The sequence below is a fragment of the Diadema antillarum genome, unplaced genomic scaffold (genome assembly GCF_040938485.1).
Source record: "Diadema antillarum isolate AM-2024a unplaced genomic scaffold, OU_Dant_1.0 scf00000014, whole genome shotgun sequence".
Classification (NCBI taxonomy): domain Eukaryota; kingdom Metazoa; phylum Echinodermata; class Echinoidea; order Diadematoida; family Diadematidae; genus Diadema; species Diadema antillarum.
The window spans coordinates 3,588,982-3,607,108 of NW_027270903.1; the positions used below are offsets into that span (position 1 = coordinate 3,588,982).

The 18,127-nt window shown below is 38.4% G+C and overlaps 1 protein-coding gene across 1 annotated transcript; it reads left to right on the forward strand.

Moving 5' to 3' along the window:
• Positions 1–4,699: 4,699 nt before the first annotated feature.
• LOC139722962 (aminoacyl tRNA synthase complex-interacting multifunctional protein 1-like) lies at positions 4,700–14,462 on the forward strand. The gene is made up of 7 exons (XM_071634245.1): positions 4,700–4,845; positions 7,836–7,978; positions 9,087–9,188; positions 9,671–9,838; positions 11,639–11,853; positions 13,106–13,274; positions 14,293–14,462. Coding segments are annotated over exons 1-7 (969 nt in total). The 5' UTR covers positions 4,700–4,843.
• The last annotated feature ends 3,665 nt before the right edge of the window (positions 14,463–18,127 follow it).

Consider the following 18,127-nt stretch of genomic DNA (forward strand, 5'->3'; position numbering starts at 1 on the left):
CTTATGTCAGCATTTTCACAATACAGTATACCTCATTATTTTTTACTGATTTCAATCACTATTCATACACAACATTATTCAAATTCCATGTATAGTAACTGTGTCATTAACAAAACTTTCATACTCGCATTCATTATACATAATTTAAATTTAGATATTTATATTTGTATATTTATTTTTCAGTCTTATTAAAAAAGTGAACAGGGTTGTCATGTTCAGGGCCCAAGGGCCTGTTTTTCAAGTGAGCCCTGTTACAAATAGCAAATATTGCAAATAAAAATCACATGATACAACAGCAACAAAAAGAGAAAGTAATTGAACATGTACAAACAAACAAGATGTGATACCTGCATAAGTAAAAACTGATACACAAATAAAGAAAACAGTGGTAGGGAATGATCAAAATGCGAGGTCAAATAAATCATGTAACCAAAATATACAAAAACAAGGAGCAAGAACCAGAGTGAAACGGTAACCAGTAGAAAGTACACTAATTGCAATACATTGTATTGCAAATGCAATGTAGGTTCACACAGTGCTGCAGTGCAATACCAACAACAACAAAACAGACAAAAGTAAATGAAAAAAAAAATACATGTAGAAAGATAAAATATCCATTGCTTGAAGCTATACAGAGATGCCAAGTTTCTCACTCCTTCCCATATGGTTGGGAGTTTTTTCATTTTGGGATTAGAAATTCAGTGGCAGATCCAGGGATGGTGCACTGGGCACTACCCCTTTTATTTTTTGTTAAAACAAAACAAAAAAATTAAAAGAACAATGAAATGAAACCCAGAAGTAGCACCAAAAATTTTTCTTTGCCCCCCCCCCCCCCTTTACGGAATTTCTGGATCAGCCCCAACTGTCCAAGTTGGTGCATACCTATAATACAGTTCTACTCGCATATTTCTCATCTACTTGTTAAGTATGGATAGTGGTCCTGAAAGACATATTTCAACTTTCAACTTTCAACTTTCAACTTTATTTTCACCTCCATCAAAATGAACAAAGAACTTTATGTACATTGCGTATACACGGGATATTTGTGATACAGAACAAAACTTGAAAAGGTACATAAGAAAATTATGAAAGTGAAAAGTAGATGTGATTACATCTTTGTTAAATACATAAAGCGTATAATACAAGTCAACTAAGGATGAGGATGGAAGTGGAGGGTCCCACTAAGAAGCAAAGCTTGTACGATATGGGACCCTCAGAAAAATACACAAAACATCAATATAAAACACAATAAACGAACCGATGTCAACTGACATCAAAATGATTGGTAAGAGGAAAAAGAGAGAAAAGGAAAGGAAAAAGAAGAGGAAAAAAAGAGAGGAAAAAAAGGGAGAAAAAAGAGGGAACTACAGCATGTGCCATCGTGGACGCAAGCAATCTGGATTTCATAATGTAAAATAAGTGATAAAATACAAGCTGGATTGAATGTAATGCAAAACATTTTTTATACGTAGTTATGTTGGTAAGAATGCAGGAGAAAAAAAAACACATCGTTATATTTAGAACACAGAGAGGGACATAGTTTAATAGGAGGACTTATGTAAAAAAAAAAAAAAATGATGACTTGACTGAGATGATAAAGGGAAACTAACTCTGTTGGATGTTGTAAAGTTTCAATAAAAATGGTTTTAATTTATTCTTAAAGGAATTCAGAGATTGAGCAGTAGTAATGTTACTGGGAAGTGAATTCCAGTACTTTGGCCCGTCGTAAATAAATGTGTTTTGAGCCAACAAAGTTCTCAGAAATGGCAAATGGAAATCATTTGATCGCCGTGTTGGATAATTATGAATGGATTGATTTCTTTGAAACATTGTTTCAAATATATTTGGGAGATTATTTTTATTATAATTATACATAAATTGTCCTAGATTAAACAAATACAAATCATTAATTTTCAATATTTTATGCTCATAAAATAGTGGGTCAGTATGGGACAAAAATGCAGTATGACATATAACACGGAGTGATTTCTTTTGCAATAAAAGTAATTTATCTAAGAATGTTTTATATGTATTTCCCCACGCGAGAATACCGTAACTTAAATGTGGCAATATTAAGGATGAATATAATACGAGCAGGGACGACAAAGGAAAACAAAACTTAAGCTTATTAATTATACCAATATTACGTGAAATAATTTTACATATACTGTCAATATGAAATTTCCAGGACAGCTTATTGTCAACTGTTACTCCAAGAAATTTTATATGGGAGACATTTTCGAGTGGAGTACCATCTAAAACAATATCAACAGGTAATGCCTCAGTAGAATTACTAAAGAGCATATATTTTGTTTTTTGAAGGTTAAGAGATAGCTTATTTGCTTTTATCCACTGGGCAACATTTTCTAATTCTAAATTTATTGTATTAACAAGGGTAAAAAGATTATTGTGTGAAAAAAAATAGATTTGAGTCGTCTGCAAAAAGAATAAAAGAAAGAACATCTGATGATCTACAAAAATCATTTATGTAAACAGTAAACAACAGTGGACCTAATAAACTTCCCTGTGGCACCCCACATTTGATATTTAATATTTGTGAATTACAACCATTTAAAGAAACATATTGTTTCCTGTTCATGAGGTAGCTCCTGAACCACTCCAAGGCCTTCCCACGCACTCCATAATGGTGTAATTTGTTAAGTAAGTAAGTAAGTAAGTAAAATATCATGATTGATGGTGTCGAAGGCCTTGGAGAAGTCCAGGAACAAACCTATCAAATGAGAAGATTTATCGATAGCATGTGCCACTTTTTCTATAAAACTCAATAATGCATGTGTGGTGCTATGTTTCTCCCTAAATCCAAATTGAGAATTCGTAAATATATGATTAAATTTAAAGAAATTAATAGTTCTTTTATAAATTATTTTTTCAAGAATTTTTGACAATGCACTTAACAAAGAAATTGGTCGGTAATTATTTACATCTAATTTGTCACCTTTTTTAAACAAGGGGATGACTTTTGCTATTTTCATACTTTCGGGGAAGGTGCCATTAAAAAGGGATAGATTAAATATATGAGCTAAGGGATCCGCAATTGACGATATTACCCCCTTTAAAAGAAAATTGCTGATGTCATCGTGTCCAGCACTTTTTTTGGAACTGAAATCAGAGACAATATTAATTATCTCCTGAGTGTATGTTGGATTAAAAAATATTGAACTAGAATTTGGGGGACCCAAAAATTCGGAAAAATGTTTTGTGGAGGGAGGAATATTACTTGCCAGGCTTTCCCCAATTGAAGAAAAATGGTTATTCAAAACATCACAAATTTGTTGAGAATCTTCAAGAATTTCACCATCAAATCTAATTTTTGTAATATTTGACTTAACATTTGATATATTCATGGCTTGCTTTAAAACTTTCCATGTATTTTGCATATCATGCCTGTAAAATTGTAACTGGTTAGTATAATATTTTTTCTTTTCTATTCGTATAATTTTCGTCAAAGTATTTTTGTAACTAGTGTATTTCAACTTTGATTGCTCAGTACGTTTCATTTTAAATCTGTAATATAAATTATTCTTTCTATTTATTGAACGCAGGAGCGATTTTGAAATCCATGGGAGCCTGGGTATTTTTTTGTAATTAGCTGATTTTTCTCTACGTTTTGGAATACAAATGTCCAAATGTTGGATAAAAATCTTCATAAAATATTCATAAGACAAATTAACATCATCTGTATCAAAGATACAGGACCAGTCTGCGGTGTCTAAGCTAGCACCTAGCCTGGCTATACTTTCATGAGTAATTCTTCGTTTAAATATATTGTTGTTTTTATTATTAACTGCTCCATTTAAAGAAAAACCAGTCGAGATGGGGAAATGATCGGTGATATCTGAGAGTACCACAAAAGAATCAGGAGGAGGAAGAATGTTACAAAAAATGTTATCAATTAAAGAAACAGATTCATTAACTATACGTGTGGGTTTAGATATTAAGGGTAAAAAAGAGGCAGACAAAAATGTTTCCAAAAAAACTTGCGACATATTATTCTGTTTTAACAAATCTATATTAAAATCACCCATTATAAAACATATTTTGAGCCAGCTTCTTAATGCTTTTGATGTGGCGCTATCGTATACAAATTTAATGCTGTAGATCATATCATCATCATCTAAACAAGTTCGGCATTTGTTTGAATATGAACGCTGAATTCCTTGAATTGTTACTTCGGGCAAGTTTATGTATTCTGTCGTTTTAAAAACAACAAGGGGGTGGGGATGTCTTTTGACCCTTGACCCTCTCCCCCCTCCCCCCCCCCAACTCTAACCCTTATCTTCACTCTAACCTTATCACTAACCAGTATTTAGCCAGGGGCAGTGGGTAATTGCCCTGATACAATTAACTGTATACTCCCGACCAACCACCTCCCCCCTCTCCCTAAAAAAAAATAAAAAATAAAAAATAAAAATTCGTTGTCTCTGATTTTATATACGATGTGCATACTCAGTATGCCTTAGCGCGTTGAGTGAAGACTAGCCCCTTTTTCCGCGGAGCTGACGCAATGCGTTGTACAACATACATGTGCCACTCGTCAGCTCGTGGGTGTGCATCTTGCCTGAGCCTCGCCTGTGCCAGCCATGCCATGCCTGCGGATCGGCGGGCGCGGGCGCGGGCGGCGGTGGTATGTACACGTACACGCCTAAACAACGTACTCATCGGCGTGTGTGGATGGAGAGCTGTGCATCAAGTCAAGGTCTCTGTCCTTTTCTTCTTAATCCAGGAAGACTTCTAAATACCAACCGACGTTATTGAACATCCATAAATACCGTGACTGGAAAACGGCCTGTAGCACAAGTCATCCAATTCGAGAAAAAGTCACATGTAAGTGTTTTTTAGACTCTTACATTTTGGCTCTGCTATCTGTTTACTGGGCAAGTCTGGGCCACTGGGGTCTGTGGGATAGCAAAGGTGTCAGGCAGACAAGGAGGCCCTGGCCTGGTATACAATATGGATTGCATAGTCTATAGATAGAGCATTATTTTCACATCACATCACATCACATCAGACATGGAAGTGCCCATGGAAGTATTGTATTCCAGTCTTGATAGAGAACATATGAAACCATTTTGTCAAGTCACTCAATCAAAAATTTATTATATTGGTTCAGGTCCAAACGAGACCTCTCTACTACTAGTCCAGTGGCAGTGGCAGCGGCAGTGCAGTGGCCAGTGCAGTACGTGCCCCTCAGTAGTAGTGGTGGTGTCCTTTAAATTATGGCAAGGCACTTTATCCCACACGGCCACCGAATTCAAAGACACTTTAATTATCTAACACAGCCTTGTTCTACTTATAGTATAAATTTACAGTTCATGCATACAAGTAAGTTCATGTAGAATGACCAGAATTTGGCCTCTAAACTTTTCTGCAATATTTTTCAACTAAAAGGTAAAATGATATACAAAATCATTCATAAATCATATCTGTCAACGAATGTTAAATTGAGATCTAATACAAACTTTTTTCATCGCAAATTGGTTTAATTTGATACATCATGGAATTTCAGAAAATCCAAAGATATGTTGCTGTGGCTATGGGCCTATTGGATGATAATGCACTTGTCAATGTAATGACGCACCCCACTACCCCCGGACATGGGTGCGTCATGGTCATTTTTTGACTGACCACACAGGGTTTTTGACGGACACCACAGTCACTTTTTTGACGGACAAAACGCTGCAAGTGACGAACACCACAGTCACTTTTTTGACGGACAACACGTTGAAAGTGACGCACACCTCGGTAACTTTTTTGACGGACATCCTCGGTACATTTGACGCACCCCCGTAAATACTGAAACGATTTTTGCATACGTTTTATTCAAGCAATTTCATTTTCTTTTGGTTCGTAAACATAATTTGTAAAAGTTTCGGCAAGTTTCCCTTACCATGGCCCTGTAAAAGCACCGTACCGTCATTCACCGTACATCACACTGCTGCTACGATATTCCGTACAGTAGTATGTATTCTGTGCATGCAATCCATACATGACAATCACATGTGTGCAGATGCGCTGTGTGTGCGCGGCCATTGCTAGTGCGGTGGATGCATACTGCTGCAGCGCAGGTACACACCACGCCACGGCATTCCCGCTCGAGTAACTAGTACAGGTACATACAGCCTAGTTGCTATACGTAGAGATTCGCACTAGCGTGGCACGTCTGGTCGGGCTATCCCGCGAGCAGAAAATGGCATGCGGCAGGCAGTTTTTCTGCTGCCGCTTCTTTTACTGTCAAAAATTCGCCTTTGTCAGCACAGAACATTAGACGCACATTGTATTGGAATGTAAACAAACTTTCTTCGATAGCAATGTGTGTTGGTGTTGCATCGCAATATGCAATAGGCACTAAGTGTTCGACAGTAAAGGTTGAACTAACATCGCTGAACAGTCCCTGGTTTGAGATTGAGTATGCATGATTTCATGGGTTTGTTGGAGGGAAAATGTAAGGAGAAAGGGTGGCTTTTAAATTATTTGCTTGCCAGATTCTGGCAAGCATTTTTCCCTCTTATTCCAAAACGCTTCCCGACTTTGATTTTCACTTGCCGCTGGAAAGCGCTCACTGTAATTTCACTCGCGGTACAGTGTACGTGTATCCGGGACTGGTACCGTGCAAAAATGCGTGCAGTTTTCCATAGCCAAGTGACGTACCATGACGCACCCCTCGGTTCGAAATAATGCGTGTTATTTTCCGTAGCCAAGTGACGTACCATGACGCACCCCTCGATCAAAAATTTGACGGACAAAGCTGATAAAATGACGAACACCTGGGTCACAAATTTGACGGACCAAACGAGGAAATGACGCACCCATGTCCGGGGGTAGTGGGGTGAGTCATTACATTGACAAGTGCATAACCGACTAGAATCCGTCTACTCCCCGACCAGCATATTGGCCGGGCGCTATGTGTGTTCAGGGCCGCTGAAAAATGCGCTGCAGCATACCTTGTTGGCGCAAGGTTGCATCGGGGACATTGCGGCGCCCGTCGGTGGATGAATTCTGACAAGATGGCACTTGCATTCAACCCCTCTGCATAAAAATTGCACCAGCATATAAGGAGATTTTGGGAATGTTGTTGCATTTTTGCGGATACCATCATACTCTGAGCTTGCGATATGCAAAAAGCCTTGCAACAGAATGGCACATTTCTCAATTTTTAGTGCTTTATTGGTGACCCTGATTTCTAACACTAGACAGCATTCCCGAACGCTTTCAAAAATTGGACCTGATTTTGCATTTTCGACGGTGAAATGTGGGAGTTTTGGTGGATAGGTGATTAAGGGAGCGTCCTGTTGCGAATGACGATGCCAGGTGTGAAATGTGATATGCCTGTGTTGTGACAATTGAGGATTCGCTGGCTTGTTATCAGTGGAAGGATTCTGGCAGGTAGACGAATACTGGTTGGCTTACTGTAATTTAAGTCTGTTTAAAGCCGCTGCTATGCTAGTTTGTTTTCCCATAGTCAGGCACTTCAGACATTACATATATGTACACTGTATCTTGGTGCATGCTGTTCACTTCTTCATGGCCTCTGCCAGTGCCTTTTTCTTCCAGTTTGATATTCACACTGCCCATGGTTCTACCTTCTGCTAGGTGCTTAGACCTCATGTGCATGCAGTGTGCCAATCCAACAACTCCAATCTGCCCCCTTTACTCAGCATTTGTCTATTAAGTGATCACTAACGAGTTGCAAAATGATAAATGTTTAAGAATATCTCATTATAGTGGAGCTAATGTGATTTCCATTTCACAAATGTTTGGCCCTAATATTTACTTCCTACCCCCACCCCGTCCCCAAACTGGTGATTATCATGCAGGTTTGTAGCTAGATTGTTGGCGACTCCTCGTGTAATGGCAGCATCCAGTGCAGTGATCCAGCGCCTTGAACAGCGGGCACAGCTGGCTGATGAAATCATCCTGAGGCTGCAGCAAGAAGTGCAGGCTCTGCGAAGGACTGTCGGTATGTTATTTAGTGCTGCCAAGCCCCCTGAATTTGTTTTTCCTTATTCCAGTTAATATTGCCCCTTCATGCACTGTATCACATTTCCTTTGCACTTGGTGAGTAATGTATGCATGACTGATTCATGGTCAACTGATCTTAGTCTTCTCTAGAAAGTGTATTTGTTTGCCAGTAAAGAAATCCGATCAACCCAGATTCAAAGGAAGGAGTGTGACAAACAAAATCCAAAACTGGATTGTCAAGTCAGTGAGAATAAAGCAAGAGATTTCATGTAGTGATTGTGTAGTCCTGGCCCACAATGAGAGTGTGCGTTACCATTCTGTCAATTACTTACCCTTCAGACATTGTACATGCTCGAGACGATATATTCTGTACAAAAGCTTCCTTACTTTCTAGTTGCATGATTCAATTGTGCCTCAGTTAGATCAGTATTTGCCTGGGTGCTTGCTTTCCAGTACATTAATGCCAGTCTAATTTTGTTGGCCTCAGCTTCAATGCCTAATAAAGGCAAGTGCATGTACATGTTTAATTCATAAATTGTCAAGCTGTTGTTACGGAAATATTGTTTTTCAACGCATAGAACAGGGTATCTTATGTAAGCATTATCACCCTGTTGCTACATTATATTTTTGTGATTACCCAATCAATATTTGTGCACGAAAATTGACTAAGAGAATGTGAGAGTAGTTTTTTACCCTTTTTTTTTTCTAAAGGGGAGGATGATTACTTGCATTCCTTTTTCTGACTTCAAAAAAAAATGTATCATATTACGCTAGTACATACCATACTGTTTACGCCATATATTTGGCAGGTCTAAATTTTTGCGAATCGGGACTTCCCGACGATTTTGCGAGTGGTGAAACTCGCGATCATGGAGTACTGAATTTTATAGAGAAATGTGCATACCAATATGTCATAATCATATCGAGATCAGAGTTAATTTTTTCGTGTGTCTTTAATTTCGCGAAATAGCAACTGACTCGCGAAAATAAAAACCTCGTGAAATATTCGGTGTATACAGTATATGATTTGTTGAGAGTAATCCATGTTGGTCTTTTCCATCTGTAGAGTGCTAATGTCATGGCGTGTCTTTGTGATTCTGTTTTAGCGAGCCGTGAAGAGCAACGACTTGTTCAAGAGAACGCTCGACTCAAGGAAGATGTTAAACAGCTGAAAGACCAACTCATTTCTGCCGAGATCAGAAACGGATGTGAGTAGACATCATTTAAAGACAGTATTCAAGAGCACTTGCCTAGTGACAGTTTCACAAAAGCATTTCCAGTCATAAATTTGTATTCCTTCCATCACTTGCCCTGTAGAATCTCAGTGATATCGTGAGAACTTGATCATTACATTGAGCTGTATGTCAAAATGTGAATATTTCAGCTGCAGTACTGTTGTGATATTGTTATTGTACATGTCAGAGCCTTGTGTCAGTATAGTCACTGTTCAAAATGATATTCACATAGCAATATATTCTTGTAAAATATCGTATTATGCACCTTCTGTGACCTGTTTGTTAGAGCTGTAGAGTGTGTCTTTTTGAAAGATTGTATTCTGTAGCTTATGAATTTACAACAGTGATACAACGAAAATATCTGTGAAAGGGACACACTTAACTCTGCGGCAGCATGTGTAAAATTGGTGGTTAATTCATATTATCATGCTGTTTCATTTTCTTGCGGTTTGCAGTGACGCAGGTGCCCCTGCCAAGCTCGGCACAGAAGCCTGCTGCGACTGTTCTGGCTTCACCCGCTCAACCTCCTGCTCAGCCTTCTGCTCCTGTGGTTGAGAGCAAATCAGAACCTACACCAGCAGCAGAGGGAAAGGGCAAAAAAGAAGGCAAAAAGCAGAAGAAAGGTAATGCATGCTGCCTAGGTCGTCCGTATGCATTAATTTTCTCTGTCCAAAATGCCATCAGTGAGTGGCATAATTTCTGAATTGTAGATTGTAAGTAAAATTGTAGATTTTAAATGTAATATCCTCATACTGTATTGTAGTGTGTTGGCTGTCTGGCTTTCTCTGAAGGCAACTAAGATGAGAACAGAACTAAATTCTAAAGTAGTGCATGTAGCAAGCTGATACACCTTTGAATGTTTACATAAATATATTTACAACTATGTCAGCACAGAATGATCATATTCATCTTTGTTAGAGTCAGAAAGTAGATTTCTTAAAAAGAAAATTAAGTGACTGACTGTTAGAAAGCATTAGAATATCATGTGGACTTGAGGTTGTACTGATCTTTTGCTGTTGTTTTACTGCTGCAAACTATTGTATTGTTTTGATAAAAGACCATCCCTTTAAGTAAATGTACAATTTGGAACTGTGATGTCATGGAATTAATGGGGATGGCTAGTAACTGATCAGTGGGAATCAGTGGGAATACTGGGGGATGATTGTTCCAATTCTTGTGGGATTCATTTAAGAGTACATTATATATCTATTGTTGTGTGAAAATTATTTGCTTCAGAACGGTCTCATATTCAAGTAATGTGCACTTTAACCCTATTCTAACTGGGGGGGGGGGGGTCAATTTGACCCCCCCTCGACATTTCGCGCCGCGATTCCGCAACGCGCAAAGATTTTGCCGCGTCATTTCATGACTTTTTTTTTTTAAGTCTCCCGCATATTTTGAGACCAAATTTGCGATGTCCAGGTACACCGTTCTGAAGTTACGTAATGTTTTGCTTATGCATGTCAACCTGAAAATGGCTCAAATTCATGATATCGTGTGCAAATCCAATGCAAATTGTGTTTTTTGGTTAAATTGATATAAATTAGATTATTTCAACTTTTAACCATTGAAATTAATCAATTCTAATGTAGATAAGCTTGAAAAAGTGCCTGCAACAAATTTTGGCCAAAAAACAATAGAAAACAAAAGGTCAAAAAACAATGAAATACATAAGAAATTAAAACAATAGGAATCAAAAGAAACTAATTTTGATTGTGCTATTTTTTTACAAGAAAATTGTTCAATGTGTCTTGAGGAACTCTTACACAAAAATTAAGCAATCATTCAGTCTTTTTAATGGAGTTATAGGTGAAAATATGATTTCATGCATAAATTTGCATAATTAATTTACTAAAAATAGAAAATCAAAATTTTTCTTTTGTATGACCAGGTAATCTTGTAGTTGACATCCGGCTCTATGTTCAGGCAAAATTTTGCGGCGATCGCGTGATCGGCGGCCGAGATCTGAAGGGGGGGTCAAATTGACCCCCCCCCCCCCCCCCCCCCCCCCCCAGTAAAAACTTGGTCTCAAATAGCCCATTTAGAATAGGGTTAATGCCCCGTCACTGTACAGGCATGCTAGCCTGGAAACATTAAACTACACATTACTTGAATATGAGACCATTCTGAAGCAAATAATTTTTACGCAACAATAGATATATAATGTACTCTTAAATGAATCCCACAAGAATTGGAACAATCATCCCCCAGCATTCCCACTGATTCCCACTGATCAGTTGATAGCCATCCCCTTTAAATCCAAGTCACGATTTTATGCTCATCTTAGACAGTGCAATTGCTCATCACCCAGTGTCAGTGACATGTTCTGTGTTTTTGAAGGAAGCTACAGATGTACATTTTGACAAGTATGAAAAGTAGGGACCATCAGTAAAGTTCCTCTCGTGCTTATGTATGTCCTCCAGAAAAACCAGCTAAGGAGCCCAAGAAGGATGGTAAGCAAGAAGCAGCTGCCAGCGACGATGTTGACTTCCGCAACCTTGACCTCCGCATTGGGAAGATCGTCAACGTGAAGAAGCACCCCGATGCAGATTCTTTGTATGTGGAAGAGGTCGAACTTGGGGAGGCACAACCGAGAACAGTGGTCTCAGGGCTGGTCAAGCACATTCCTATTGAACAGGTAGGACTATGATGTATAGACAGGACAACTTATGAAAATATGCTCTCTAGACATGCGGAACTAATCAGATCCCATTTGTATGTCTAAAATTATGGTTAATTTCTGATGTGCAATCCAGAGTGCATTTGTGCTAGTACTTGATATGACACAAGGTTTGTTTATCATGGCATGCTGCTTATTTTGTGCCACAGGAGGCCAGTTGTTGCTCAGCCAGTGCTCGATGACTTTTGAAGTTATTACCTATTTCATATTGCTCAGGGCTCAATATTGTTCCTCAATGAGCTTGGCTACAAGCACAGTGCACCATTGAGTTTCTTCATGGAACACTTCATAGGATTGAGAGCCAGTCATGCTGGAGAACCCCCCCAACCCCCCCCCCCCCCCCCCAAAAAAAAAAGAAGAAAAAAAAAGAAAGAAAATAAGCATTAATGTGTTTTGAAAATGTGATGGCGCTAATTACAGGGTGTGTACAGTTTTGGTCGAGGTGAGGATTAAGCTTTTAACGTTTTGTGAGTATTAAAAAATCACTCTATGAGATGCCAAAGAGTATGCAATTCTAAGGGGTATCAAAAGTTTATTTGATGAAAATCTTTTTTTAGATGTCCGAGATATCCAAAAACAAGGTGAAACAAAGAGATCCTAATAAAAAGCGTGGCCTGTCGCCTTTTATTATTATCACTTTTTTGGATATCTCAGCCATTTGAAAACCAATTTTCATCATATAAACGTTGAATCCTTCATAAAATTACATGCTCTTTCATACTTCATAAGAGGTTTCTCATTATCTCACGTAGGAATGTTTAAAACGAATCCCCACCTCAACCACTCAGAAATAACCCTTTCTTTGAGGGTAAACACTCACATAAGTCAAGATTACGTTTACACTACACGCAATGCACATTCTGTACAGTCCACTGCAAAAATATCAAAATGTGTTTGTTTGACCTGACACTATGAAGTCACTATATGTTACTTTTGCCTTTTTGGTGAGAAGATGGATATGACAGTCACAATTAATCTGTCATGCTTAGCCAAACTTAAGAAGAGGTTTGGTGTATCTTACGTGACTTTCCCTCTGTAACAAGTTCTGTATAGGTGTTCAATATACATGGGCATTGCGAGACAAAGGAAATACATTTATAATTTATTGGGTGTGATGACAACATATGTTTTGATGTTGTTGCTTGTTTATGCATGCTTTACTCCATCTCCATAATTACTTACACTGTCTTGCTTCACCTGTAAATCACAGATGCAAGACCGGATGGTTGTTCTATGCTGTAACCTGAAGCCAGCCAAAATGCGTGGAATCCTCAGCCAGGCAATGGTCATGTGTGCCTCCTCTCCGGACAAGGTGGAGATTCTACAGCCACCCACAGGGGCTGTGCCAGGAGACAGAGTCGGCTGCGAGGGATTCGAATGTGAGTTTTCTCTTTTGGGAGCATTAAACCTGTATAGGTAGATGAATGTCGTGGTGATGAAGAGATGACAAACCCACATGGCCAACTGCTTTATAGAATAAGTGTGAGCAGTGCATTTTATTGTGATGAAAAACAGGACAGTTTCTGCACATGGCAAAAGTGACGTTTGGACCCCATTTGAAGTTGTTACTGTAATCAGTGGTAAAAGACAACTTTTCACTATGTGGACGCAAGAAAGGCAAATGGTACTGATACTTTGATTGCAATTCAACTCTCACTTGACGTAAGATCATCTGCTCAACACCAAAGTGTTCTGGAGGCGATATGTTTCAGGTTGTCCATCCCTTTATCTGTCCAGACATTCAACATTTTCTTTCGAATATTCATTCGTGGTAATTCACTTGTGAGCCTTCAAATATGAACAAACAGTTGTTGGAACAATATTTTAAGCTCATATGCATCAAAACTGCGTACACATGAAGGCAAATCACATATGCTCACTTGCAGAGGACTAGAAGCAGGAGATAAGTACTCATGCCCCAGTGACCATGCACTCTTGTGAAAGCCTGAGAGCTTACCAGCATATCAGGGCAATTACCCCCTAAATACTGGTTAGTGATAGGGTAAGAGTAAAGATGAGGGTTAGGTTGAGGGTGAGGTTTAGGGTTAGAGTTTGGGTTGGGGTTAGGATTAGGATAAGGGTTATGGTCAGGGTAAGGTCCAGGGCAATTGCCTAGGGTGTAATTGCCCTAGACCCCTTACTAGTACTTTTTTAGAAGTGATTATATCCATGTGTGGACAGTGGTTTAAAGTCTTTTTTTTTTGGGGGGGGGGTGGGGGATACTGCAGGAGGGGATGAAATTTGTTATGTTTTGTTTTCTGTTGTGTTGTGTTTTGAACACAGAATTTTGAAACTTTAATGTTCAGGCTACCATCCAGATCTTACTCTCCGACATGTGTGTGAATGTACATAGCATCTATAAGACAAAATTTTCATTGCTCTTGTTTTTCTTCACAGTGGGCGACTTCCCTTCTCAGATGAATCCCAAGAAGAAGATATTCGAACGAATCCAGCCGCATCTGTTGACCAATGATGACCTGCAGGCCACGTACAAAGGGGCACGCTGGCATGTAGAGGGCAAAGGTCACATCCTAGCTGCTACCATGAGCAAATCTGGCATTAAATAAGTGTTTGCGAAAGTCAGCAATGTTAGTGAACATGCTGACTTTTGAGTGAGACATGAAAACTTCCAAATTTATACCTGTAGTGAATGAACCTTCTCCCCCATTTCATGAAATCTTTACTTTCACCGTGAGTTACTTGTCATGTGAGGAGATCAGTAAACCTTTGTGAAATTTCAAGAAAAATTTTTTTTTCTTTCTTTCAAGGAATAATGGGAAGAGTCTTCAGCAAAAGATTAAGGTATCACTAAACTTTACCTTTGCCGAAGCATCACCCTTGCTTTCATATTGTGTAAATGATATCACAATGTGTAAGTAATACTGACTGACACTTTCCTACTTAGCTTAATTGAAAGGAGCCAATTTTGCAAATTGTGTAAGATTATGACTGCAAAGGTTATGTCCATCACGGCGTAAATATCACCATAGAGATTTTGACAGGGAATTTTATTTCATTGCGTTTCAACTTCTGCTAATACACAGGCATATCAACAGACTCCTAGCACTATTGAAATGTAATACCGGTACACATTTTTCCACAGAATTGTGTGTGATGCCAGGCAATGGCACAAAGAGAATGCTCTGATGACACTGAGTATGTGACACAGAATTGTGGAAAAGAGCTGCTTTGCCAATTCATTGCATATATTTGGAGGAGTGTTGTAAAATGAACTCTCTGAAACTGATTCAATACACACAAAATTGTTATATTATTCAGATGTGGGTTCATTACTCAATGTGGTTGTCATTTCAAGTCTGGAAAAGTTCAGCATGAGCCTCAATTTGGGCTTGAAAGAAAAAGTTACCCTGAGGCAGTGGCACTGTACATGTAATAATGCAAATGTTGAATGTAGTATGTAGTTTGGTGAAACTTCTGAGTAATGTTGGGCAAAGTTTGAGAAAATCGATTGCAGTCTCAGTGAGTTATCAACTGTGGCATTTGTGTGCATGTTTTAAAATATCCTTGTCATGTGGCAAACTGATTTCACCCTCATACATATACTATAAGTCATTTGCTATGGCAAACATTTGTATATCGAGATGAGGTTGGAAATGGTCTTTTGTGTATGACTCCAAAAATAAGATGATTTGGATGGAAACAGAGATTATTGATTGTCTGAAGGAAAATGAAGGATAGACAGTATACATGTACCGGTATCTGTGAAGAACATTGTTGATCTCAGTCAGAATTTCCCATCATTTTTCCTGTCTTTTTGGCAAAATTCATACAAGCAGTTTTGCTTTTAGTTTAATACAGTGCACTCCCGTTACAATGAACACGTTATAACGAAGTAAAACTTCTGGTCCCCAAATTATCGCCATTAAAGTCCATGTTACAAAATTTGCTTATAACGAACACGGTTATAACGAAATTTTCGTTATAACGAAGTCTTTTCCAAACACCACTGACAAAGAAAAACAAAAGAAATGTGCTCCGTTATAACGAACCGAGGATCGCTTTCGAAAATACGTAGCGGAACAAGCATTTATAGCTGCGTCACTGCATGGGCGTCACAATGCGTCACATCACTGTGTGTTCGCTTGGTGTGTCACGCGCAGTTTCGAGGGGAACTTGCGTTATTGTAATACAATAATCTGAAATTGAATAACTATTTGTTTTATTTTCAGTGTATGACGAGTATTCAACAAACAAAATATCATATATGCTTGGCTTCCTTGTTTTCGTTGTATATTGTATTTGTTTGGTTATAACGAAATTTCGTTATAACGAAAGAAAACTGCAGGTCCCGAGCATTTCGTTCTAACGGGAGTGCACTGTATGACTTTGAGGGAAATGAAAACGAGCATCTTTGTTGAATAAACATCACATTTGACGTAGAGGTCCGGTAAGTCTAGTTTGTTTTTAAACCCAATCGAAACCAGACACCCATCAAAATTCAGTCAGCAGCCACTGTATTGTATGGTCTCACGAAAATATTTTTGGGGTATTTTTCTTTGTGATAGATTTTTTTTTTTTGGTCATGTAACATGAAAAAAGAGATAGTTATGTGTATTGTACTTACAATAAACAATTTTCTGATTCAATGTCATTGTCTCAGTGCTGCTGTGATTGATTATCTAAGAATGCCAAGTTTAGTGTCTTAAGACTTGAATGTTATCAAAATTAATGTCTTTTACTTAAACTGCATGCCAGCAACTACATTTGTGAAACACATTCTGTGAAATTCAAACATAAAATACAATTGTAGTTGCACATTTATTTTATAATATCACATTTATTTTATAATATCATTTACACCTGCAACCCCCCCCCCCCCCCACACACACACACACACACTCACACGGTAACCCAAAAGCACATATGCTAACTCTAGAGTGCAAAATCCAAAGGCCCAAGTGATAAATGAATGCACAGGAGAACCGGTATTAAATTTTAAGAATGTGAATGTTTGGGTGTATTTTATATCATTTTGATCTTGCATTTTCTGCTAAGAAGGGAAACCATTTTTTTTTTTTCACTGAACTAGAATATATTTACTTGCATGATTCACTGCACATGAAATAAGAATCCAAGAAATTGTTACATGGTGTTCTGCTTCTGGCATAAAATCATTTGTGCAGTGGCAAGACAATGGATTTGAATGATAAGAAATCTTTTGAGTGCCTCGAAAGCCCTATGACATAAATCCTAGATAGCATTCTTAATACACAATATGGTACCATAAGAACAGAAGATTTGCGCAATTTTGAATGCCCTGTATAGTCAACCTTGCTAAAGTAGACCTTGAACAAGTCAAATGTTCGTTTAAGTGGAAGATCTTTTCAAGTCCTTTATATATTCTTCTGGTTTTAATCCCTCATAAGTAGAATATTCTCTAAGTCGAAGCTCTTTCTTCAGTCCAAATAGATTCGGACTTTAAATAGGCAAGGTTGACTGTACATGTATTTGTTTCTGATGGCTACTGTCCCTTGAGGGGCAGTTGAAAGAGATAGGAGTTGACCTGACACAGAAAGTCGGCACGAGTGAACAGAAAGGTTGTGTGGTATAGATAATATTCTACCCAATTTTCTGTCTATGATATGCCTACAATATACACATAATGTAGCCTGACAGGCCTAGTGGGCAGCATGACTAAAGCTGAAATTTATTCTTCCGTCCCAATTGACTTGACTTGTGCGAGAGTTGATTGTATGTATTTACATGTATGTCAGTGTGGATAAGGCTGCGTTCACATAAAAGTATACGGTATTCGGTACACGGTATTCGCTATTCTTTATTCGCTATTCGCCGTCATCCGCACCATCAACTTCCCATCCCATGCAGTGACGATTTCTTCCTCCTACACAATCATCCCAGCAATCTTATCAACAATTTCTAAACTGCATCAGAATGTCAGTCTACATGCTTATTTTTGCTAAAGGGCAAATCCAGACCAAAACTGTCATTATTTCATAAACAAAAGATGGTATACGCTGTTCGAAGATCGAACAAGCGCGATTCCCACTATGCTATACTATTCTATGCTATTTGCCATTTTCGAACAGAGCCCTCTTATGTGACCCGGTGTTAGGAAATCCTATCGTTCGATTCAAGCTATTCGCGTGCCCTCGAAAACGCGCACTGTATACCCAAATAGTATACTTCTATGTGAACGCAGCCTAAGGGTCGTCGGATATCTAAAGTTACTTGCAGATGATACGCATACCCT

Bases quoted from the DNA above. Each gene is read 5' to 3' on its own strand.
- LOC139722962 (XM_071634245.1), top strand. The intron at 9,189-9,670 runs GTGAGTAGACAT...TGCGGTTTGCAG, and splicing joins TGCCGAGATCAGAAACGGAT to TGACGCAGGTGCCCCTGCCA. The intron at 11,854-13,105 runs GTAGGACTATGA...TGTAAATCACAG, and splicing joins AGCACATTCCTATTGAACAG to ATGCAAGACCGGATGGTTGT.